Here is a 24,787-nt window from a genome sequence, read left to right on the forward strand (position 1 = left end):
AGCCCTTGATTTGTTAGGGGAGGATATTCTAATAAAAGGTTGTCATTTTTTTGAGACAACTTTAACAAATTCATAAATTTTTAGTAACTACATTCTCAATAATTTGTGCCTTTAAAAAAACGTAATCATGCTTTGATAAGAATTGGATAATTCCACCCCATACCCCTTTTTTAAATATTTTTTTTTTGCATTTTGAGACTTTTATTTTCACAGGACAGATGAAGACATGCAGGTCGGAGTCGAACCCGCGGACGCTTCTTCGAGTTGTAAACCTCTATATACATGTGCCTGCTCTACCAACTGAGCTAACCCGGCCACACCCTCCCCTTTTGTTATGTATGGCAGCAAAAAATAAAAATAAAGATAACACGGTGTTTAATGGTCAAAACTTATACACACTAACTTATACACACTACTTAAAGGAGAAATGGAATAAGAGCATGAATAATTTAGTTACTGGAGGGCACAAATCTTTAATTAAAAAAAGAAAATTACTAAATGTAGGCAAGAAAACAAGACTAATAAAAATCTAAAGTTTGCTCCTGCTGATATTTCCTAGGCTCACAAATTTAAATTTAAAATGCAATAAAGATAAATGGAAGTGAAAGAAATACAGCATTCCCTGTTGTTGTATAGGTCAGACATATGATCAATCAACCAGTAAACCAACAAGTAGGTGGTTATCTTGTAATTGAACAGCAGTTTGGTCAACTCAGTCCATCAGGGAGTTATTCATGTGCAACCAGGTTCCAACTCTGTATCCACTCCTGCAGTTAGAGGGTTAGGAGAAGGACGGTGCTTGTGTTTGGTGTCATGCTGGAACCAGAGCGCTGAGAGTGACTTGTATCTCTTTTTTTGCTTACCAGGGTAGCTGCAGGGAACAGGCCCTCAGTGTGTTCCTGATGCTGCAGTTTGATTGTGCCGGCAAGGGAGGCTGAGGCCTCTGTTGATTTTGCTGATGTTAAACTATGGTGAGAGAGTGTGTATGCATGTGTGCTGGCTATGCTTGCTGCTGTTTCTAGAGGACTTCTAGATTTCCCAAGAACTTTTCCAGATGTTGGCAGAACCGGGCTTTGGACATATTTCCCGCTGTCCACCTCACTGCTTTCTGATTTTACAGCGGTTGAAGCTTTGATTTCCTCACCAGTTGTGCATGAGTACTTAGTGAGTGTTTTTTTGTGCAGGTATGACTTAGTCCCTGGCCTGTGTGCAGTCTGCAGGGGTGTGTGTACTCTGTGTATATACTGTGTATGTCTTCAGCCCCTCTGGGTCATCCCCCCTCCATGCAAGCCCCCTCTGTCCTATCATGAGCTCCTGACACAGAAAGAGAGACGGAGGAGTAAATCATTGTTGTGGGTTTATTTGTATTTGTGCTCTTGTTTGGATATGTAGACAGAATGGATAGACAAAAGTGGAACAATGTACAAGTACAGCACATGCCATGTAATGTAAGACATCTCAGTACCACTGCTTCCAGGTGAAAACCTTGTATCCAAGAATGGCAACGTATTGTGTATTGTTACTGGTTTTAGATTGATATGAATGAACTATAAACTATAAATGAGCCTTAAAGAATCTTGCAAAAAGCAAGCAAAATAATGTTTTATTATTTGAGTACATTTCCTCTGATTAAGAAATACTATACTAAAACTAAATGTGTAATCCCATGGTTTTCACCTGCCAACAGTAGCGTGTTAATCAGTCATTGTGTCACACCAGTGCATTTTCATGGCCACAGTCATCTCAGAAAAGGTAACTTTATGAAGTACAAAATCTGCGTTGGGTGAAAGTAAATATTCTGATTCATAACAAAGCGGGAATCTTTCTCCACACTCTCCTGCTGCCAGCAGTGACTGGGCAATTCATTAAAGTAATAATTATTCAGGTAATGAGCTCTGTAAACAACAATTTATTATCATGTTCAGCTTATGGAAATTCAAATAGCAGATGCATGTAAGCAAGCAAGTTTTTTTATTTAAGTGCAGGTAAATGAGCTCAGATAGTAAATGAAAGGTCAACAATCAAAACGTTTAACTATTTTAAATCACCATATGATACATTATAAAAACATGGTTCACAAAATATGTCTATTAGTACACTTTGTTTCTGCCTTTTATAAAAACATAGTTGCCCATCAGAATTACGGTCCTTGCATATTACAGACCAAAACCCATCAACCCCACATGCTAAATACGACCAGTCTGCTTTCTGTTTTTGGTAAAGTAGTAACAGTCACTGTCAACCACTTCTCACATAGTTACAAAATAATGTGCTGTCATCTTGAGCCACATCTCAGTTGTGACCACTCTTCAATCAACAGGCAGAATTATTCTCAGGATGAACGAGCTAAGTAGTCAAAAACAAAAAAGTAATTTGGGGAGTAATCTGATTCAATTAAAGTACTTAGTCCTGTCCTCTATTTTATTTTTCATAATGCAGTTAGAAAAACCCTAATTCAAATTTCAAATGTAAACTAACTGTTACACTGTACTGTTGGAAGCCAATATCTAGAATTCTTTGCCATGTAAATGCACTGATGGTTGAGACATTTCAAGAACAATTTAAATGTCTAGAATTGGTGCAAGAACAATTCAGGTGCTCTAGATTTGGTAGAGTTTAGTTGTAGAGAAAACAGTTCTAGAAAAAGTCTTGTTCTACAAGCATTCCAGAGGACACTAGAAGAAATGTTCTAGATTTGGTTCTGGAAGATGTGAGGAGTTCGGAGGTTTGGTTGTGGAAAAAAAAAAATTGGTTCTAGACAGAAGCCAAGAGCTCTACAATACATATAGAGTTCTAGATCTGAGTGTAGAAGGAGGGGTTATGGACTTTGGTCTAGAAGAATTAGGGAGTCCCAGTGTTCTGCAAGAAGTATGGTAAGGGTTCCAGGGCTTGTTTTAGAAGATTCTACATGAAGGCTAACTATAGGGAGTTATATAGTTAGACCTAGAAAGCATTGGGAAATTATACTGTCAGAAGTGGAAATTATAGACTCTACATTTGTTTGTTCTAGAAGAACTGGGAGTTCCAAGGACCTCCATAAGATTCTAGAGGAAGCTTTGAAATCTAGGCCTGATTCTAGAGGAGTTCTAAGGTTATATCTGGAAGACGTTGAGAGAGCTATGATATGTTGTAAACATTGGTGTTCTGGGTCTAGAAGGAATGACAGGTCTGAACCATAGGTCTGAACACAACAGGGATTCTAGGGTAGATTCTAGAAGAGGTCGGGGGCACTGTGATTGGTTTCAGAATACATGGGAGTTCTTGGATTGGCTCTAGAGTAAAACCTGTAAGTCTAAGGATGATTCTAGAAGAAGCAGTAATGTCTATGCTAGTTTCTGGGGGGTTCTGCACATGGCTTTAGAAGAAGCTGAAAGTGCAATGCTTTGATCAAGAAGAAGTGAGAAGTTCTAGTGATACAAGTTCTAGATCTAGGAGACTACACATTTCTGCTGGGGCCCAGCGTCTGGTTTGGAGACTTTTACGGTGGAGGCTGTTGTGTTTACCATGCTCTCAGGCACTGACTGAGTTCGGACTGTGCCCAGGGGTTTTGACAAAGCTTCAGATGAACTTGCTTCTGTGGTGTCAGGGGAACCCTCAACATCCTGAAGAAACATGAGCAGGGTTAGAAGATCAGTCAGTTAAATACATGGATCATTTAGTCTTCAGAGTTACCACCAGATGAGGATGCATACAGTTACTGTTACACTCGGTTATATTACATAATGTTATTGACATATTTTTGTTATGTTGTTATCTTATATAACATGCTGTATTGTAAAACAAATTCAACGGCTCTTATTAACAGTTTTGTTGGAATCAATTATATAAACTGTTTTGGGCACTGAGTACAATACAAGCATTTAGCTCAAATGTTTAAATCACAATACTATAAGCAACTGACAATAACAAACAAAGGTTCACCAACACTTATAATTTACATTAATTAAAAGATAAGCCTGGTGGACCGGTGTAGCGGTGTGATGGAGTAGTTGCATTATTCCCTCGCTCCCATCCTTTTCATCTTTAACCTTCTTTACAATCCAGCCAAAGCGCTGCAACCAGCCATTTATATTTAACTATAATCGGCAGCACTTCGCCACGAAGAGGGGATGTCCAGCAAAAATATCGAGCACCGTAGTATCTATGCTAACGGCTATGTTAACCGAGCACGAGGCCTCGCACTTGGCTGAATTCAACACGCCGTTTTCCAAACTTGAGGTGAAGGTAGATAACATCCAAACTACTATATTGGAACACCAACAACATCTTTCGTCATTGGAGACATTTGCCAACGCCACAAGCCAGGACATGAAAACCGTGGAGGCTAGGCTAGCTACGGTGTCTGAGGTGAACACTAGGCTACAAGCTAAACTTATCAATCTGGAAAACAGAAGCCGACAAAACAACATAAGAATAGTCGGCCTCCCTGAAAACATTGAAGGTGCTCAGCCCGACAGCTTTTTTTCCAGTTGAGGTTCTTGGCGAACACATACTGGATTCAGCCCCGGAGCTGGAACGAGCTCATCGCACACTGGCTCCAAAACCAGGCCCCGGTGGGAAGCCCCGGGCTGTCGTGATGCGGTTCCACAGATTTCAGATCCGGGAGTTAGTTGTGCGCAAGGCTTGAAGGCTGCGGCGCAAGCTGCAATACAAGGGTTCCCCAATCCACATCTTTGAGGATTACTCTCCCGAAGTAGTCGAGCAATACCGAGATGTGGTGAAAGAGCTCTACAACCTGGGCCTCAGGCCCGCTCTGCACTAACCGGCCAAGCTGTTCATTAGGACCGGAGAAGGACTGATGCGCCGGCTTACTTCCCCTAAGGCTGCTCAGGATTTCATTCTTCTCAGCACCGACGCAGTTTGGGTTCCATGGAGGATTGAACTCGCCTGGCGACGTAGCGGCTAATTTAAAGCTACCCGAATAGCTGTTTTTTGCTAGCCTCACGCCTAATGTAGCTTGATGGCTCTCAGGAGCGGGCCACTGTTAGCACCTGGCCTGCTAGTGAAGGCTAACCCCCCGCTTCGCTGTGTGCCGATCTGGTAAGACTGCTCCAAGATTCATAGCTACAAGCTGCTAATGTTACCTTAAGCTTTTCTTTGCTAATGTTACCTCAAGTTGGCTTTGACCTTATGGCTGTTTGTGTATTTCCTTTCAGTACTTTAAAGACTCCACTAGCCTTCAGCTGGCACATTTAAATTTACTCTTTGCCTGGCCTGGCTCATATAGTCAAGGCTGTGATGTAGCAACACATTTCAGCTATGTTTCTGTTTGTCTAGAGTTTAATTATGCTTCTCCTGTTCAAAGCTGTAGCGGCAACGCAAGAATCCTTTTTGTGAATCTGTATTCTCATTTCTTGACTAGGTGGAGACCTCTAACTTATACACATAATGCTGCCAAGCTGATGGCCTGTTTGTACTGATATTGTTCTGGTATTGGACTGATCTGTTGTTTTGGGAGTTGGGGACACCCATGTGGATGTGTAGATGGCACACCGCTGTGCAATGGACACTCAAGGTACAGTTAGTTATCGTGATTTCAGGTCAGGGGACTCAGGTTTGATTAATGGTCATGTGCTGTTCTATTCTGCCTGTTCTATATGCGTGTGTGTGGTTGTGTCGTTTGTGTCCCCTTTTTTCTTCACTTTTTTTTTTTTTTTTTTTTTTGCTCTCAAACATTGAAAATCATATCATTGTGGGTGGAGATTTTAATCTGGTGCAGGACCCTATACTCGACAGATCGTCAAACAAACCGTACTCCATCCATGGAGGCACACGTTTCCCACGGCCAAATCATTCTCTTTTTTTTCTTACATGCACCACATCTACAGTCGTATAGACTTCTTTCTTCTAGACAATAGGCTGCTCTCCAACATTAAATCCAGCGACTACACTGCATTGTAATTAGGGTTGGGCATCGTTTCGATTTTAACGATTCTGATTACAATTCCGATTCTTCCTTTTGATTCCGGTTCTTATCGATTCTCGATTCCGATTCTTTGAGTGGTAGAGTTGAAACGGGTCACATACTTATTTCACAAATAAGAGGAACGTTTTATTTTGATTCAAAGGTGGGTTGCAGTTTGACGGGGCTTTTTCTTTTTTGAACTTCCTTTATTTCTTATTATCAAGTGCAGTCATACAATATGTCGCAAATTAACATTTTGATGATACATTATTGATGGTACAGTAAGGTATCAAGGGCAAGTCTACACATAGAATAGCAGTCCATAGATGTCTTCCATCCTAACAAAAATATATGTGAGGGGAAAGATCCTCATCTCTGCAATACCACATATGCATTTGGTAGATAATACAGAATTCTTTACAATACAAATTACCACAATAAATGATAAATAAGTAAAATAAAAATAAGAAAGATATAGTCTGCATAATAGTCATATCAAATGAAAATGTTGGGCAGTGGAAGACCATTTATTTAGGAATACATCTACTTTCAGTTGTAATAATGCTGTTGTATGCTCCATGTTATAAACATCTTGGATTCTTTCCCTCCATTGTGCAACTGTTGGAGGGTGTGGCTTCAGCCAAGAGGCTGTGATTACCTTATTCGCTATTAAAAGAAGGATTCTCAGCAAACATGTTTGTTATTCTCTTCAATGTCAGCTGGCAGTATCCCTAGTACGAAGTATGATGGTTCAAGAGGTAGATCTATACAAAGACAGTTTTTTTGTTTCTTTTTGTACACTTTGCCAATATTCTGATATCTTTGGGCAGTCCCAAAATATATGGGTGTGATCTCCCACCAAGCCGCAACCCCTCCAACAGCCGTCTGAATTGTTGCTCCATTTTGATATTATGAATGGGGTTCTAAAATATCTCAATTTAATTTTCCTTCCGAATTCCTTCCAGTTAGGACTACTGGTTACCTTGTGTCCTTGACTGCACGAAGTCTCCCACTGCTTATCTGTAATTATTGTGTTCATTTCTAATTCCCATTTTTCTTTAATATCTAGATTATGTCCTTTAAATTCTTCCTGCAATATTCTGTCAATATGTGAAATGAATTTTGACTTTACTAATCTTTTTGTTATTGATATGAATAAGTGTTCTATTTTTGTTGGTAGGGAGCAGAGCTTTTCCCGTTCTTGATGGTTTTGGAGGTAATGTCGAATTTGTAAGTACCTAAAGAAATCTTGGTTTGGTAAATCATATTTCTCTTTGAGCTGTTCAAATGATTTCAGGGCTGCTCCGTCAAACAGCTTGTCCAAAACCACTAGACCCCTTTCTGTCCATTTCAGAAAACCCTTGTCCAGCCTAGCTGGGGAGAACTCACAATTGTTTGCTATCATAGCTCTAGAAATAGTCATGGGAAGCTGTAGTTTTTTCCTCACAATTGACCATATTTTTAACTCCATACATTAGTAATCTTCTTTTTCCCCCATATGTCTTGGTTTAGGAATGGGATTGAGTCTAATGGGAAATTTGGGCATTCACTCTGCTCCATTCCTACCCATACAGTGTCAGTATCTTGGGACATCCACGCAACCATTGATCTCAGTTGGGCTGCCCAATAGTATGTTTTAAGGCTAGTCAAGTCCAGGCCTCGATTTTCCTTTGAGCAAAGTAGTCTTTTGAATTTAAGTCTAGGTCGCTTTCCTTGCCAAATAAATTTGGATAGCCATTTATCTAATGTGGTAAAGGTGGAAGCAGGAACATATATAGGTAATGATTGGAAGAGAAAGAGCAGTCTTGGTAAAATGTTCATTCTTACAGTTTCTATTCTTCCTATCAGAGAGAGTGGAAGAATTTCCCATCTAGTAAGGTCCGCTTTTATGTTGCCCAGCAGTTTCCCGTAATTGGCTTTAAACAGTTTTGATAGGTCTGTTGTTATAATAATTCCCAAATATCTAAACGACCAGTGGAAATCAAGCCTTTCTGATAGTTGGATTGGCCAATGTCCAACTAGCATCATTGCCTCAGACTTTGATTGGTTGATTTGATAACCAGAGAGTTCTCCATATTTTTTTAAGGTGTCTAGCAGTGCAGGGACAGAAAGAACTGGGTCCCTTATATAGGTCAGGATATCGTCCACATAAAGAGATATCTTATGCTCCTTATTTCCCATGTCTTTTATGCCTTTTATTTCCTCATTCTGTCTTATAGATGCTGCCAACGGTTCAATATTTATAGCAAAGAGCAGAGGGCTAAGACAGTCCCCTTGCCTCACCCCCCTCTGTAGTTCAAAGAACTCAGAACAGCATCCGTTTACCCTGACACAAGATTTTGGATTTCTGTAAATAACTGACCCAGTCTACAAATTTTGGGTGGAATCCCATTACTGATAATGTTTTGTATAAAAAATCCCAATTTACAGTGTTGAATGCTTTCTGTGCGTCAAAGCTTATTAACATTGATGTTTGTTTGTCTCTTTTAGCACAAGTAATTATATTTAGGGTTCTTCTTATATTATTGGCACCCTGTCTATTAGGAATAAATCCTGTTTGATCTGGCTTAATCAGAGTAGTAATATGTTTTTGAACTCTATGTGCTAAAATATGTGTCAGTATTTTCTGATCATTGCATATCAGGCTGATGGGTCTATATCCTTCACAAAGTGTTGGGTCTTTCCCTTCTTTATGAATCAGGGATATAATGGCCTGTGACCATATCTCCGGAGTATTGTTCTTAGAGAGAGAGTATCTAAACACCTTGGTTAGTACAGGTGCAAGGTCATTTATGAAGCATTTGTAAAATTCTCCTGGAAGCCCATCGACTCCTGGAGATTTGTTGCTTTTCAATCTCTCTTATTTCTGTTTCTGTAATTGGTGTTATCATCTGTTTAGAGGTTTCTTCTAATAATGTGGGGAGATTTAAACCAGTGAGGAAAGTATCAGTATCCTTTCTTGATGTTTGTATTCTTGGTTCTTTATATAAATTTTGGTAAAATGATGCAAAGGCATCTGCTACCTCTTTGGGTAGAGATACTGGTCTACTCAGTGTAGGATGACAGACCTTGGATACAGTACGATTAGCTTGAGCTTTACAAAGTTGGAATGCTAGAAGGCGGCTAGCTTTATATCTCTGTTTAGAGAATCTTAAAGCCCCTTCCGCTTTATATGACAGGAGTTTGTCTAAGGCTTTTCTTGTCTCCTTAAGTTCTGTAACAATGTTGCTCATTCTTGTGGTTTTGTGTTGTGTCTCTAAAAGCTTTATTTTATTTTCCAAAATTAGTTGTTCCTTGAGTCGCTGTCTTTTTATTTTTGATGATATCTGTATTATTTTTCCTCTTATAACTGCTTTTGCTCCCTCCCACTGAATTGAAGGATTAACTTCACCATTATCGTTGATCTCAAAATATTCTTTTATGGTTTTGCTTAAATCTTCTACTATTTCAGACTTATTCAGCAGTGATACGTTTAACCTCCAGTATCTGAAAAAAGAGGGCATGCCTAGATCTACTTTCAGCACAATAGGTGCATGATCACTCAGGGTTATAGGTTCAATGAAACAGTCTGTTACTTTATGCATGTATTGTTGGGTGAGACAGAAATAATCAATTCTTGAGTAACTATTGTGCACATTAGAGAAGAAACTGAAATCTTTCCCTTTTGGGTTTTTAGCTCTCCATGGGTCAGTAAGACCCAGTTCGGACATAAAGTTATTTAAGGTTTTCGTTTTGGAGCACTGAGATCCCTTCTCAGTCGGTATCCTATCCAGCTTCCCATCCTGCACTGCATTAATGTCCCCTCCTATTATTAATACCCCTTTTGCATTGCTTGCAATGATGTTAGCGATCTCTCTAAAGAACATTGGATCATATTCGTTTGGGGCATATACATTAAGTATGAATACCTTGTTTCCTCCAGCAGTCCCAACCACCATGACATAACGGCCTGATTTATCCTGTATCACATTCTCTGCATTAAAGGCCAAATTTCTGTTGATTAAAATAGCCACCCCTTTTTTCCCATTTGAGGAACTATATACTAAATTAACCCATTCCCTTTTTAATTTTATATGCTCACTCTCTGATAAGTGGGTTTATTGTAATAATGCAATAGAGCTTTGCATTTTTTTGAGCTGATTGAGTATTTTCTTCCTCTTAATAGGATGATTTAATCCATGGACATTATAACTTACTACAATCAGTTTATCCATGTGGATAACAGTGTCCTATGATTTTGACCTTTATAGTAGACATTACTTTTCCAAATGTAGACCCGTACCCGTGTTTTCACAAAGCATCTTATGTGACTGCATAATTGTAAGAATAACATAACTTCCACCATTCTGGAGAACAAGAACTCACAAATAGAACAAGAAAAAAAAACTGATCTAACAAGCATAAACTCAGTCTCAACAAGGACAGAGAGTTGTGACCGGTCTCTCTGGGGATGTGCACGCAGTGCTGTTGCAACTAACGTATAGCTTACACATGATAAGTTGCCTGTAATGTGGCCTAATGTAAACGCCGACGAGAGAGAAGAAAAAAAAAAAGGAAATTTAAACCGCTCAGCTAAGGAGAACCCATTCTTTCTTATTAGTTATCTTTAAATAATAAAACTAGCCAATTATGTGTTACAGGGTAAATCGTTTATATATATTTTTTTTTATAAATCACTAACTTACTCACAATTAGTAATGTTTCATTTGTTCATCGATGGCCACCATGGAGAATGCTCTTCAAGTCCGCGTTGGTCATTAAATTCGCTCTGTTTGAAGCCTCGGACCATTTGTTTTTCAACAGTTCCGCCTGTAGAGTCTCACGTTCGTTCAGTTGAACTTGGATACCCAACTCTCCGAGCGTAGCGGCCACGTCTGCCAGGGTCGTGAAGGTCTTTGTACCGGATTTCAGGTGAATTTTCAGCTTGGCAGGAAATGGCGATTGAGCTTTGATGTTCTTCTCTTTAAGCAATTCGTATTCTTTTCGTATTCAGTCATACGCTGTTCTAGTTTTGTCATCCTTTCGTCTACTTCGGCCAGTGCGGCTTCTACTCTTGTTAAGGAGTCTTTAGTGTCTTTAGAGGCTTCAGCGTGCTCCTTTCTTAGTGTCCGCAGCTCGGCTAGCACTGCTAGCATGTGCTCTTCTCCTCCCTCGTCCTTTGGGTTCGGTTGTTCATCTTTTTTCGATGCTTTACCCTTCTTATCCGTAGCTTTTCGATTGCAGGCCATTTCGATGGATTAATGTGAGTGTATTTCGCAGAAAATAAGGTTTATAATTAAGGTTTGGCTAGTTTTTACAAATTCTCCTCCGGGAGCTTAAAAATCAGGCTGCTGCCACGACCATGACGTCACAGGAAGTCAACGGGGCTTTTTCAATGTAAAATAAAGCCACACTTGAGCACCGCTTACTGTGCTCCATGGCTGCAACACAACAAGCGCCTGGCCGCTACGGAAACCAAAACTTGTGCATGTTAAATTTGGAACCCATGATCAGATTTGAAACCAAATCCTCCAAACGATTCCAATAAAGAAACGATTCCGATGGAATCGTAATTTTTTAAACGATTCCAAGTAGGAATCGGTTGCCCAACCCTAATCGTAATATCAGATCACACAGCAACCTCCTTTGATCTCTACTTTCGTGCTCACTCTAACCCCTTCAAGCAGTGGAGGTTTAACTCCTCTCTACTAGCGAAGGATCACTATAAGCAATTCCTACACTCTCAAATCCCTCTATTCTTTGAGTTGAATGATCTGCCGGACACATACAGAGGAGTACTATGGGAGGCTTGTAAAGTCTATATCAGAGGACAGCTTATCTCCTTTGTTTCTAATTTAAAAAGAGTCGAAATGTCCCGAACGACGGACTTACTACGGAAAATTAAGGACATCGATGACTAACACGTGGCCAGCCCAGACCCTACCCTTTACAGAGAATGTCTTAGGCCGCAAACAGACTTTGACCTCTTATCTACGAATAAATCCAAGCTTTGTCTGCTCAAATCAAGACAGTACTTTTTTGAGTCGGGGGATAAAGCTGGGAAGCTTCTGGCTCATCAGGCCAGAACCAAGGCAACCTCATGGTTAATTCCTGCCATCAGAGCTGAGTCAGGCGAGATCCACACTGATCCATTCAACATTAATGAAATATTTGTCAAATTCTATGCTGAACTGTATACCTCTGACTGTCCTCCCGTTGTAGATGACATGCTTAACAATAACCTTCCCCCAAATAAACGGTGAATCCGCGAATGACTTAGGTGATCTTATAACCACCGCTGAGGTTCTAAGAGCCAAATAACTCGCTACAGAGCGGTAAATCCCCATGGCAGGATGGCTTCGCTGTAGAGTATTACAAAACATTTTCTGCTCTCCTCGCGCCATTCCTGAGAGATATGTACAACAAGGCATTTCGACATCGTCGCCTACCGGACACTCTGTCTAAGGCCACTATCTCCCTAATTCTTAAGAAGGGGAAAGATCTCCTGCTTTGCGGCAGCTATAGACCAATCTCACTCCTCAATGTGGACCTCAAAATTCTCTCAAAGGTTCTTGCACTCCATCTTCAACGGGTGATGCCCTCCATTATCTCGCTGGATCAGACAGGGTTCATGCCTGACCGACAGTCTTCCCACAACACTTGTCGAGTAATGATACCCCGGAAATCGTGGTGTCCCTCAATGCCGAAAAGGCCTTCGATAGGGTCTAGTGGGGGTAGGTATACAAGGCAATGGGCAGGTTTGGCCTATTTTATCCTTTGGGTCAGATTATTATATTCATCCCTGATGGCCTCAGTTCAAACTAACGACATGTTGTCTACCCTTTTCTTACTCCGGAAAGGCACCAGGCAGGGCTACCCCCTCTTACCACTCCCATTTGCTATTGCGATAGAACCTCTAGCTGTTTGCAGACCTGCCAAACTTGAAAAACTTTTTTGAGTAGCAACTTACTGATTTATTGTCGAGGTTCTGGTTCATGAACACGGCGGCACGCACGTGGAAAAAATGTGCCATTACCGCTGTCTTTGATGTCATTTAGGCTGGTTGGGCATCAGTATAGTGTATTGTTTAGTTCAAATGCTTACCAATCACTTCACCTGGGCCTAGGACATAGGTTACTTATGATCTCTACAATAACCTTACCCTCCATAATGTTCCTACAGTAGCCTACAGTCATAATAGTCTCCAAAATACTGTAATACTTTTATGGTATGTCCCAAAATACTAGGCCTATAGTAGCCTATTTCTATAAGATTACTATAATATTGTTCCAAAATTGGCCTATTACACAATTCCTATAATTCTTTTTCGGGATGGTTTGTACAGCCTAGGCTACAATGAAAAAGTCACGTTTAACAAACAAACACGAACAATATACAGGGTACCCCCAGGATCCTCCAACAACATGTCTTATATTTTAGATTCTTCAAAGTAGCCACCCTTTGCTTTTTTATCAATAAGGGAAAGAATTCCACTAATTAACCCTGACAAAGCACACCTGTGAAGTGAAAACCATTTCAGGTGACTACCTCATGAAGCTCATTGAGAGAACACCAAGGGTTTGCAGAGTTATCAAAAAAAGCAAAGGGTGGCTACTTTAAAGAATCTAAAATATAAGACATGTTTTCAGTTATTTCACACTTTTTTGTTAAGTACATCATTCCATATGTGTTCATTCATAGTTTTGATGCCTTCAGTGATAATCTACAATGTAAATAGTCATAAAAATAAAGAAACACATTGAATGAGAAGGTGTGTCCAAACTTTTGGCCTGTACTGTATGTGGAAATTTAAATAAAAAATAGTTGGAAAAGATAAGCCTGGTGATATTCTATATTTTTCTTCGCGTAAAAAGATTAAAACAAAAACAATTATTTTCTCTGACTTTACTACTGTGTCCGTGGCACTCAGCCCCAATCCTGTTTGTTCACTTTCATTTTTTAAAAGGAAAAATGTGTTTATTAAACTGCTGGGTACTGTGAATAGTGCAGTTATTGGGGACTATTTCAGGTGTAGATTTGGCTCACTATAGAGTATTTACAGCGGTGTATGTGGGATTGGGTGAAATAATACAATACAATAAACTACAATGTGTGCGTTTATGGTATCACCCAGTGCAACAGTGTGGATCATTGATGTGTTTTTAATACTTGTTGGACAACAATGAAGCTCTATGGAATATCAGGCTTTGGAAACACAGGCCAGACTTGTTGGTTTTGGTCATTTGATTAGATTTGTTGCCAATATACAAATAGATAATATTACCAGACTTGTGCTAGGTTTTAAAAAAAAAAAGCTGAGAATCAATCAACAGCAGCCAATGAGGATGTCTGACAATGTTGAGAGTTAAGTTACCTGTCTGTCTTCTCCAGTCTGTTTAGTGCTTTGTCCAGCGGCACCTTCAGTCTCTTCTGGGACAACGGCCACAGGTTCCTAACACATACAATGATGTATATTTAAAAAAAGTCTATATAATCAAAGCAAACCTAAATGTTAAATGGCTGAAAGAGAGAACATTGTTTATTACAATTACAAACACTGATCAATACTGCTCTCTAGAGGCAGCACAAAATCCAGAAACAGATGTGCAGGGAGGTTGAAGTAGAAATGAGGGAGTTTGAGTTGGAGCTGCAGTGATTGAAGAGATGTTTTAAGGATCAGGAGAGGGTTTGTTGAAGCAGTAAGCAGCTGATATGATAAGATGGTAGTAGAGGTAAGGGAACTCATTGCCAGCAGTGGTGTGGAGAACAGAGTGACCCAGGTCTTATCTTATATCTTGTAGCTCTTATATCTTCTTATTAGTCACATAGTTGTTAGAAATGATTTAAATCAAACTAGATAGTTGGGATTGATGCCATGGGGATCATACCTATGGTCTCAGGTGTATTACCAATCCAAAAATAATTGGTTAGTTTTATATAAATGTTCTAAAACTCGTTATGGCTTCCAATGTGGTTAATACGTCCCACCAACATTGTAAGTAGCTGACCTTGGGTCACAAGGAACTCTGGGGGTGGGGTAAAAGAGACCAAAAGAACAGAGGTAGGACAGAGAAAGACAATGGATAAAAAACTTTTTTAGAAGCAGCTCTAGATCTTCTTTACCTCTGGCGAAGCAGCCAGGAAAGCATCCCAGAGCCACCATAAAACACCTCCTCCACCTTCTTCCTTTCTGTGCTCTGTGGCTTCCTCAGCCTGGAGCACGCCGTCATGCTCCCTCTGCTGACATGGAAACACGCTCATTTGGAGAGTCACACGGGAAGTGGTCATAAGTGCATCTGGGACACTGAGCTGCAAGCTGGCCACTGTTGCTGCTAATGACTGGCATTGTTTACTTTAGCACTAAAAGCAGCTATAACTAGGGGTGTGACAATCTGTGTCCAATTCTAAATTGAAAATCGGACAGAATTAGCTTTCAATTTCAATCAGCAAAATCAAAAGGAGGATTGGTGACTCTTTTTTCCACAACACTTCATAGATGTCACAGCATAGCATACCGGTAGAATACAGCTGCACTTTCTGAAAGTGCAGAAAGTAAGGTGAAACAACAGAACTGGAAAATCCTCCTGCTTCCCTGAAGTCACCAGTGTGGCAAAATTTTTACTTCCCCGTGAGCTATGTAAACAACAAACTGCAAAGTGTGTGGGTCACCGAGAGACCTCATGGTGCATTCAGGTGCACCTCGTGAACTTGTACGCTCTTTTTTTTAAAGATATTGTTATAACATTTTCAATAAATTATTTAAATTTGACTGTATGGCCTGGTCCAAAAGAATATGGAAATTATATCATAATTGATACCATGTAGCCATTCATATATAACATGAAAGCTGCAATATAACTTGGTCTCATTTGTAGTCGTAATACAGCAAAATTATATTTGGACTAGCGAAAGAAAGAACTACAACACCATGGAATAAAACAAAATAAGCATCAGAGGTTGCATGGCCTTAGGAAAATTAAGAACTGTTTAAAATTATTTAATACCTACCACACAATACTTTTTACCTACAATTTAAGACTTTTTAAGGCCAAAAATGTTTATTATGAAATTTTTGACTTTTTAAGACCCCGTGGAAACCCTGTAAAAAATAAAATGTAAATGACAGTTGTAAGGGCATAAAACCAATGATCTGCTTCTCTTAATAAATCAACACTCCCTAATTTAACAATGGTATATATACCAGTCGGTCAAAAAATTTCAAATCTAAAGTAAAATCACTTATTTTTTAATAACCGGGATATTTCAAAAACCTGTCCACTGATTTCAATAAAATTTGGTGAAAAGTAAGGCTATGAACCAAGAAAAAATAAATATGCATTTTAAATGCAGATCACGGACTATTTATAGTTAAGATTTCTTAACACTGCAAAATGAATAAATACAATTCAATGTTTTCACCATTTAGTCATGAACTACCCTCCACTACACATGGCCTTTTGTATCAATGAAAAACCCAACTTTACCATGCAATCCTTGATAGTGTTATAGTAGTATTTTTATAAAATTATATTTAATTCAAATTTTTGGAAGAATTTCCGTATTTATTCAGCCTGACATATTTGGGATTATGTTTTTTTTTTTTTTTTTGAAACTCTGGGATTTCCCATAGAATTTCATTAACAATGTCTTGCATGTCTCTTCAGCTCGATGTCCCACTATCTGCACTTTTAACAGTATGTACTCAATGCATACTCAGAATACTTAAATACAGAAATAAATAGTAGTATTAAGCATGCAGGAAAAAACACATTTGTTAAATAACTTTGTTAAAAACACACGGAGGAATAGGTAAGCAGGAATGTTAGTACCAATCCCTCTACACTTTGTTCTACCATAACAGAGTCACCTTTCAAGACTACAGGTGGTGAGTACTTGATATTCAAAATCCAGGTCTTATTATTCAGTGTTGTTAATTTCATGTAAATTAGATAACAGTGAGAACAAACACGCTTTGGTGGCACTCCACTGAAGATCACACACATGTAAGGATACAGTATTTATCAGTTGTTTCTTTCAGCGTTCAAAAGTAAGTAAGTATTATTATTACAGAGCACCTTTCCATGGCAGAACGTCACAAAAAAGGAAACCAACATAAAACCAGAAAGCTGGCTCCCAGGCTTCCTTACCTCAGTGCTGTCAGGTGTCCGGGACGGTCTCTGTTCAGGTGAGGACTGTTCCACATTAAGCCGTGACGCTCCAGATCCCTTCAGTACGTCCTCTTTAACATGGACAATTCGGATATGACCTTGTTCCATGTCGTCCTTCTGAGAGACAGCACAATGACATTTTTGGTTTAGTTGATTATCTCTTGTTTTTGGGCCTGCACATCATCTTGCCAATATAGGATTTTAAGCCACTTAACCAATGTACTTTAACTACTGTCCCAGTCATTGCAGAACACTGGATAAGACTAACAACTTTAATAATAATACATTTTATTTAAAGGCGCTTTTCTCTGCACTCAAGGAGAAAGACATTAAAAGCAGCAAAAAATAAAGAATACAACAGCAATTAAACAGAAAGAGGAATAGGTAGTTTTAAACAGATATGTTTTGAGTTGCAATTTGAAATGGGGGAATGAATCAATGTTTCTGAGTTGTGGTGGTAATGAATTCCAGAGACGGGGAGCAGAGCGGCTGAATGCTCAGCTCCCCTTGGTAGTAAGACGGGCGGAGGGGACAGACAGGTGTACGGCAGGAAGAGGATCTGAGGGAGCAGGAGGTAGTAGGACACTGGAGGAGATAAGACAAATATGGCGGGGCGAGGTTGTGGATGGCCTTGAATGCAAACATGAGGACTTAAAATTGGATACGGAACTGGATTGGGAGCCAGTGGAGCTGTTGGAGGACAGGAGTGATGTCATGGATGGAGGGGGTTTGAGTTATGATGCGGGCAGCTGAATTCTGGACCAGTTGAAGTTTAGGAATCTGTGAGGGAGGCCGAAATGGAGAGTTGCAGTAATCCAGACGGGAAGTGACGAGACTGTGGACAAGGATGGCGGCTGTGTGGGGAGTAAGGGAGGAGCGGAGGCGATTGATGTTTTGTAGGTGGAAGTAGGCAGACCGGGTAATGTTATTGATGTGGGGTTGAAAGGATAGTGTGCTGTCAAGGATGACACCCAGACTCTTAACCTGGGGGGTGGGTGAAACAGGGGAGTTATCAATAGTTAAGAGAAAAACTGTCGGTTTTGGATAGAGTGGATTTGGTGCCAATGAGGAGAACCTCGGTTTTATTACTGTTTAATTTGAGGAAGTTTTGGGTAAACCAGGTTTTTATTTCAGAGATGCAATCAGTAAGGGAGGTGGGCAGGAGAGTGGACGAGGGTCTGGTGGAGAGGTAGAGCTGGGTGTCATCAGCATAACAGTGGAAGTGAATGTTAAATTTGCGAAAGAGATTGCCGAGGGGAAGGAGGTAAATGATGAAGAGTAGGGGGCCCAGGGCTCTGTCCTGAAGTGACGGAGGAGGAAATGGATTTAAAAGACTTGAGTTGAATGAACTGAGTGCGTCCAGAGAGGTAAGATGTGAACCAGTCTAACCGGGTGTGGGTGATGCCAATGGAAGATACCTGTTGAGGAGGGTGGTGTGACAGATGGTATCAAAAGCTGCGCTCAGGTCGAGGAGGATGAGGATGGTGAGGAGTCCAGAGTCAGCTGCCATAAGGAGGTCATCTGTGATTTTGATAAGTTCTGTTTCAGTGCTATGGAGTGGGCGGAAACCGGACTGGAACTGTTCATACAGGTTGTTGTGGGATAGGTGAGAATGGAGTTGAGAGGCAAATGTTTTTTCAAGGATTTTGGAGATGAATGGTAGATTGGATATAGGACGGAAGTTGTTGAAGTTGGAGGGGTCGGCACCAGGTTTTTTCAAGACTGGGGTAAATGCAGCAGTTTTGAAGGATGTAGGGACAGTTCCAGTGGTGAGAGAGGAGTGGATGATAGCAGAAATGAGGGGGACCAGGGAGGGAAGGCAGGCTTTAACAAGTTGTGTGGGGAGGGGTTCAAGTTGACAGGTCAATGGCTTGGATTTCCGGGTGAGTTCTGTGATTTCTGAAATAGTGGGGAGCTGGAAGGAGGAGAATGAGGGCCCTATCTTGCACCCAGTGCAATTGCCTTTGTACACCAACGCATGTATCATTCCTATTTTGCACCCGACGCACAGCGGACTTTCCCCTCCACAGACGCACGTCGGTAAATTAGGGAATCTATTTGCGAGGCGTGTTCTGGCGCAAACGTTCCCTAGTGCTATTTTGCAGTTTCAGAAAACAATTCCGTCACTGACCAGGAAAAACCTAGTCTAAAGTCAGTGGCACTACTCTAAAGTCAGTAGCGCGTTATTCAGATGCTATTTTAGGGGTGCATGCTTGGCCATAATTTAGCGTGTGCACAACGCGCATACACTTCTCTCATCTAAACGGACGCAGCAGTTTTTGCAAACCATACATAATTACAAAGGAAAATATTACTGAAAATGCGCTTCAGGTGTTTGGATAGATCAGGAGGCACTTTACAGTACACTCCTCAAAAAGTCGCAGCATTCTTTGTGGCTTGTTGTGTTTTACACAACATTTCCATGAATCATGGATGTTGATGACATAAATGAGGAAATATTAGAGGACTTAAGGAGACGTGATGTTGAACTACGGCGGGATTGGACACTCCGGCGGAATCTGGTCCAGGAGTAATGCGCGATGTGGGTGGACGGAGATGGAGTGGGGGGAGGAAGGGGCACAACAGGTGCAGGTGGTGCGTTTGGAGGCAGGGGCACAACAGGTGCAGGTGGTGCGTTTGGAGGCAGGTGGTGCGTTTGGAGGCCCACGCTCCAGCAATCCTCTCCAGACTTGAGGAGATGCACACGAGAGGACGCAGCAACATCGCCACCCGACCATTTATTACTTTGCTGCATCTCGGACAGCTCCCGCTGGCGTGCGCCAGGCAAATCCACCGTCATAATAGCAATCCGCCATGGAACAAGCGCGCCTACTCTTAAAAGGAATGTGAGATGACGCTCTGATTGGTTATTTTCACGTTACGCCCAAACCACACCTAGCTACTTCAGACCAACCCATTTTAGATTTGCGTTGGGCGCAAGAGTCCTCTATCCCGCCGGTAAAATAGCAACAGCGCCCGAGATCCGCCCACAAAGGTACATGCGTTTTGCATTTCATACTTCCGTTTCAGATCGTTAAAATAGGGCCCTGAGTGTGTAGATGGGTGAAAGTCGGCTGAGATGTTGAGGTGAGGGATTGGTCCAAGGTGCTGGTGGATGTTCTTGATTTTTTCAGTGAAGAAGGACATAATAGAGTTGCAGAAGGAGAATGTATACAAGTGAGGGGGGAGAAAGTCCTGGGGTTGGGTGATAATGTTAATAATGGGAAACAGTGTCTTGGAGTTTCCTTTATTGGCAGTGATTATACTGGAGTAGTAGTGGGTTTTAGTGCTTGCAATGGTGTCCTGTAATGTAAGATGTGGTTATTGTACATTTCTTTGTGAATAGTGAGACCAGTTTTACTATGGAGACGTTCAAGTTGCCGACCTTTGGCCTTCATGACACGAAGATCGGGGGTGAAGCAAGGGGCGCAGATGGAAAAAGAATCTGGTTTTCAATGGAGCAAGGGAATTAAGAATATTAAGGAGTCCAGTGTTGTAGTGAGAGACCAGGTTATCGGGGGTGGATAGGTTGTGAGTGTCAGGGAGGCAGGAGGAGTGGATACTTGAAGTGAGAGTGGCAGGGTTGATATTCTTTATATTCCGAAATTAAATAAAGTGTGGTATTTTAGAGATGGAGAGAGTGAGTTTCACTGTAAATGAAAGGAGAAAGTGGTCAGTTATGGGGAGTTCATCAGCTGTAAGGTCAGAAGGGATGACACCAGAGCAGCAGATTAAGTGTGTGGGAAAAGTGGTATGTTGCTGACATCCAAAACTTTCTAAGCAGGAGGTGAAGTCTTTGGTGAGAGGCAGATTGATATTGTCCATGTGGATATTGAAATCGCCCAGCATTATTATGTTTGGTGAGACAGAGGACAAGTGGGTGAGAAAAGCAGCAAAGTAATTTAAAAATTCACTATTCGGATCAGGGGGGCGGTAGACAGTAGCAATGATGGTAGGAGTGGGACCAGACAACTTGCAGACAACAGATTCAAACGAGCTGGAGACAGCCACAGACACCGGCGAGACTTTCCATTTCTCACGGTAAATTATCGTGAGACCTCCTCCCTGGCCGGAGCCACAGGGTTGACAGATGCAAACAAACCCACTAGGAGTGGATTCACTCAGCTGGGAAAAGTCGTTGGGCTGTTGCAATGTCTCAGTTAAACAAAGAAAGTCTAGCTTACGATCGGAGATGAAGTCCTGGACGATATGTCCCTTGCCTGTAAGTGAGCGGATGTTGAGCAGAGTGAAGTTGAGTGAGGTGTTGTCACAGCTGGTGGTGATAGCCGACCGAGCTAGGCGAGCTAACACGCTGTGGTCGACAGTCGGTTGGTGGAGCGTGGAGGGCGACGAGAGCTGGACCAGCTGAACTTTATTGCTGTTGAGCTGTTGTGGTGGAAATTCCGGCGGGACCCTCGGTGGATGTACGTATGCATCGGAATCAAACTTGCGACATTGCAGTTACGTGGCATGCGCAGTAACCATAATGCTACCAATTTTCTAAACCACTTTTACTGTAATTTGAAAAGTGAACCAAACTCACCTCAGCCTCCTCTGAAGTGGATTCCAGGAGGCCCCGTTGAGGCTGTGAGGTCATCTGCTCTGATGGAGCTTTGGCTTGGACCGGAGTGGAAGGCTGCTGGATGAACAGAGCAGGGACCTTCTACAAGAAGAGGGAGGGAGAAGGTTCAATAAAGGCCACTTCAAGTCTGACTGACTAGTCTCGCGTTGCCAGACCTTCCTCCACAGCGCTGCGGACGAGGGCCTGGCTAGTTCACACAACATTCCGGGATGGGAAAAAAAGGTGCTCTGGTTTATTGCCATTTCTTTAAAGGTCCCATGACATGGTGCTCTTTGGATGCTTTTATATAGACCTCAGTGGTCCCCTAATACTGTATCTGTACTAGGTTCTCCAGGCAGTGCCCTTGATCAAGGCACTGGCTCAGATCTGGAGTTGGTCCCCGGGAGCTGTCATTGGCAGCCCACTGCTCCCTTGAGGGATGGGTTAAATGCAGAGAATAAATGTTGCTACATGTACGTGTAATGTGATAAATAAAGTACCTTTACCTTTATCTGAAGTCTCTTTCCCGAAATTCAGCCTTGGTGAAGAATTACAGCCACTAGAGCTAGTCCCACAATGAGCTTTCCTTAGTATGTGCCAGAGGGGGTGCAAGGTGGAGGGTGGGGGTGTGGCCTTGATCAACTGCCACTTTGCTCATTTGAAAGCCATGATGTCTTTCTCTCGTGGGTGAGCCAAATTCTCTAGGCGGGCAAAGCAGAGAAAGGGGAGGTAACCTTGCTCCTTATGACCTCATAAGGAGCAAGGTTACCTCCCCTTTCACATTTGCCACTGGGGGACCATAGGCAGGCTGGGGGAACGCATATTAATGTTAAAAAAACTCATAAAGTGAAATTTTCATGCCATGGGACCTTTAAACCAATCACAATCGTCTTGGGCGCCGCTAAGCGCCGGATGGAGTAACAGTACGTCTGCAAAATAGCCTTGGGAAGGAACTTGTTTTGGTGGCAGATGTGTACATGGGTAAGCGTGCTCTGGAATGAAAATGGCTGTCAAGTGTGTGATGAGACTTTTGCTAAAAAAAAAAGATAAATATAATTTGTTTGTTGGTTCTAGCTTGGAAGATGTTTCCTGAATCAACCAGAGTTTAGAATGCCAACACAAAGACAATGGAAGGTGAAGGACATCTGGCCAAAAGTGAGGGACATCCAGTGGAACCGGTGGCACCGGAACTGTCCTGTAAATGAAACATCGTCAATATAGACTACAGACTGACTGACTGTCTGACCTTTTCCAGTTCCAGCAGCAGAGTCTGGAGCTGGTCCACGACAGTGAAGACAGTCAGAGTGTCTTCAGCCTTCTCTGGAAGACAGAGGCCTGGTTTACACTTCTGGATCTCAGCTACGGTCCTCCTCATGCACTGGATCCTCTGTTCCACAGCCTGCACACAGAAGAATTGCATTCAGAAAAACAGATATTTGATATTTCTGGCTGACAAAGTGGACCAGTTCAGAAACTTGTCTTTTTTTGTCCTAAAGCAAACATCCAACATTTAGAATTTGCAGTTTGGGCTATAAAATCAATCTCTGACTGACAAAGTGAGTTGACAATCACTTGATCAGTTTCACTCATGTTTTTAGTATTTTCTTATACAGGTAATCACAACCATATTGATATTAAAATGCCACATCTTACCTTGAGGCTTTCTTCTCTGGGGCTGGGGAAAGTCTCTGGAGACGATAATAAGATCTTGATCTCAGCCACATCATTCTCCATCTGTCTGACTTCAATCTCAATTGCTTCCACCTCCTAGACAGCAAGCGATCGATCAGTATATTTGACCATTTACAAAATAAGATACATGTGCAGAGGGGTGAGCAACACATCTCCTGGTAAAGAGAGATGAGCTAACAGAAATACAATAAATAACATATGTACAAGAGTTCAAAGCGGATTAAATTAAGAAAAGAATAGAATCTAAGACTGACGTCCGCAGCGTGCCCCAGGTAAGACAGAGGAGCATTGAAGCGGTCTTGAACGTTGGCCACTTGGTGATCGGCTTCGTCCAGTTGTTCCTGGAGAGTTGTGACGTCACAAACCTGTGACATTTCCTTCAGGACTGAGGCAAAGCCCTGCAGAGTGGTTCGGATCTGTGCCGAGTCATCCAACACCATCTGCAGCACAAGACAGGAATACATGTTTTTTTTTAACAATGTTTTTTATTGATTTTTTTATTGCAATTACAACTTTTTTTTAATGAACTGGTCAAATGGTTTCCAGATTTTCTCATCCACGCCTAATTAGTTTTTTAATATATACTGTATGTCAGTCTCTTCATGGACATACAAAACATATTTTACTCAATTTACATTTACCACATTCTCTTGCAGAATGTGACACATTTAGGAATTGAATAGCATGTTATAGTAAAGTGCTGTAGAAAGACAGGGTAGTGTAGTAGTGTAGAAAGGACAGTTGAGTGTGCCAACCTGCAGAGTGTGAACATGGCTGCTCAGACATTTAGCGGTGGTGTAGGTGCAGGGGGTGGCGAGCCACGACTTGGCCTCATCCATCCAGCTTTTAGAGCTGCTGATCATCTCCTGATGCTCCTGAAGCCACGTTTGGATCTGACCACAAACACAAACAATATTTAGTTAAAAACCTTAATCAAGAAACCAAAGAAACTGTGTAAACACTAACCATGTTTCCATCTACAGGTTTTTATGCAAATTAAGTAATATTGAATGAAAAATGCCTCATGGAAACGGTAAAATTTTACTGAATTTCATGAATATCGACACAAAGTAATTACGTTTGATCTCAACGGATTTTCTCTTAATCGGTAAATGGCTTATGCGATAAACGCTGATGGAAATGTTATTTGCCGAATATATAATAATGCCATAAATTATCTGCATCATCATAGTGATGTTTTTATAGCGTGGTTGTTATTATAGCTTGATACGTTGCTATCAGCTGGCATATAAGCACTATTACAACTTGTGCAATATCAATCATTTGTAGGTAGACGGCACCATCCATTTTGGCTAGCAAACTTTGCAAATGTTTGCTTGAATGTTGTGTGATTCAGTGCCAAAATGAATGGAAACACCTTAAAATGTCTTAAATCTATTCAATATACCAATTTGAATGAAAACAGCATGTGACGTCATTAGCCACAGGTTTTTATTTGCTTTAAAGCCGTTGGATGGAAAC

The 24,787-nt window shown here is 41.2% G+C and overlaps 1 protein-coding gene across 4 annotated transcripts in view; it reads right to left on the reverse strand.

The window, feature by feature from the left end:
• Positions 1–1,340: 1,340 nt before the first annotated feature.
• Positions 1,341–24,787, reverse strand: part of LOC114546347 (nesprin-2-like) — a 65,633-nt gene continuing 42,186 nt past the window's right edge. Inside the window, exons 13-21 of one of the 4 annotated variants that reach the window (XM_028565060.1) lie at positions 24,061–24,198; positions 23,560–23,745; positions 23,267–23,380; positions 22,860–23,012; positions 21,596–21,712; positions 17,032–17,169; positions 15,008–15,124; positions 14,259–14,336; positions 1,341–3,602 (exon numbers count right to left, since the gene is read on the reverse strand). In XM_028565060.1, the coding sequence (XP_028420861.1) occupies positions 3,429–3,602; positions 14,259–14,336; positions 15,008–15,124; positions 17,032–17,169; positions 21,596–21,712; positions 22,860–23,012; positions 23,267–23,380; positions 23,560–23,745; positions 24,061–24,198 (1,215 nt within the window). In that variant the 3' untranslated portion in view covers positions 1,341–3,428. Of the gene's footprint in view, positions 3,603–14,258; positions 14,337–15,007; positions 15,125–17,031; positions 17,170–21,595; positions 21,716–22,859; positions 23,013–23,266; positions 23,381–23,559; positions 23,746–24,060; positions 24,199–24,787 lie in introns of all 4 variants that reach the window. The other 3 variants (XM_028565059.1, XM_028565057.1, XM_028565061.1) reach the window with 3 other exon arrangements.

The sequence above is a fragment of the Perca flavescens genome, chromosome 20, assembly GCF_004354835.1.
Source record: "Perca flavescens isolate YP-PL-M2 chromosome 20, PFLA_1.0, whole genome shotgun sequence".
Lineage (NCBI taxonomy): Eukaryota > Metazoa > Chordata > Actinopteri > Perciformes > Percidae > Perca > Perca flavescens.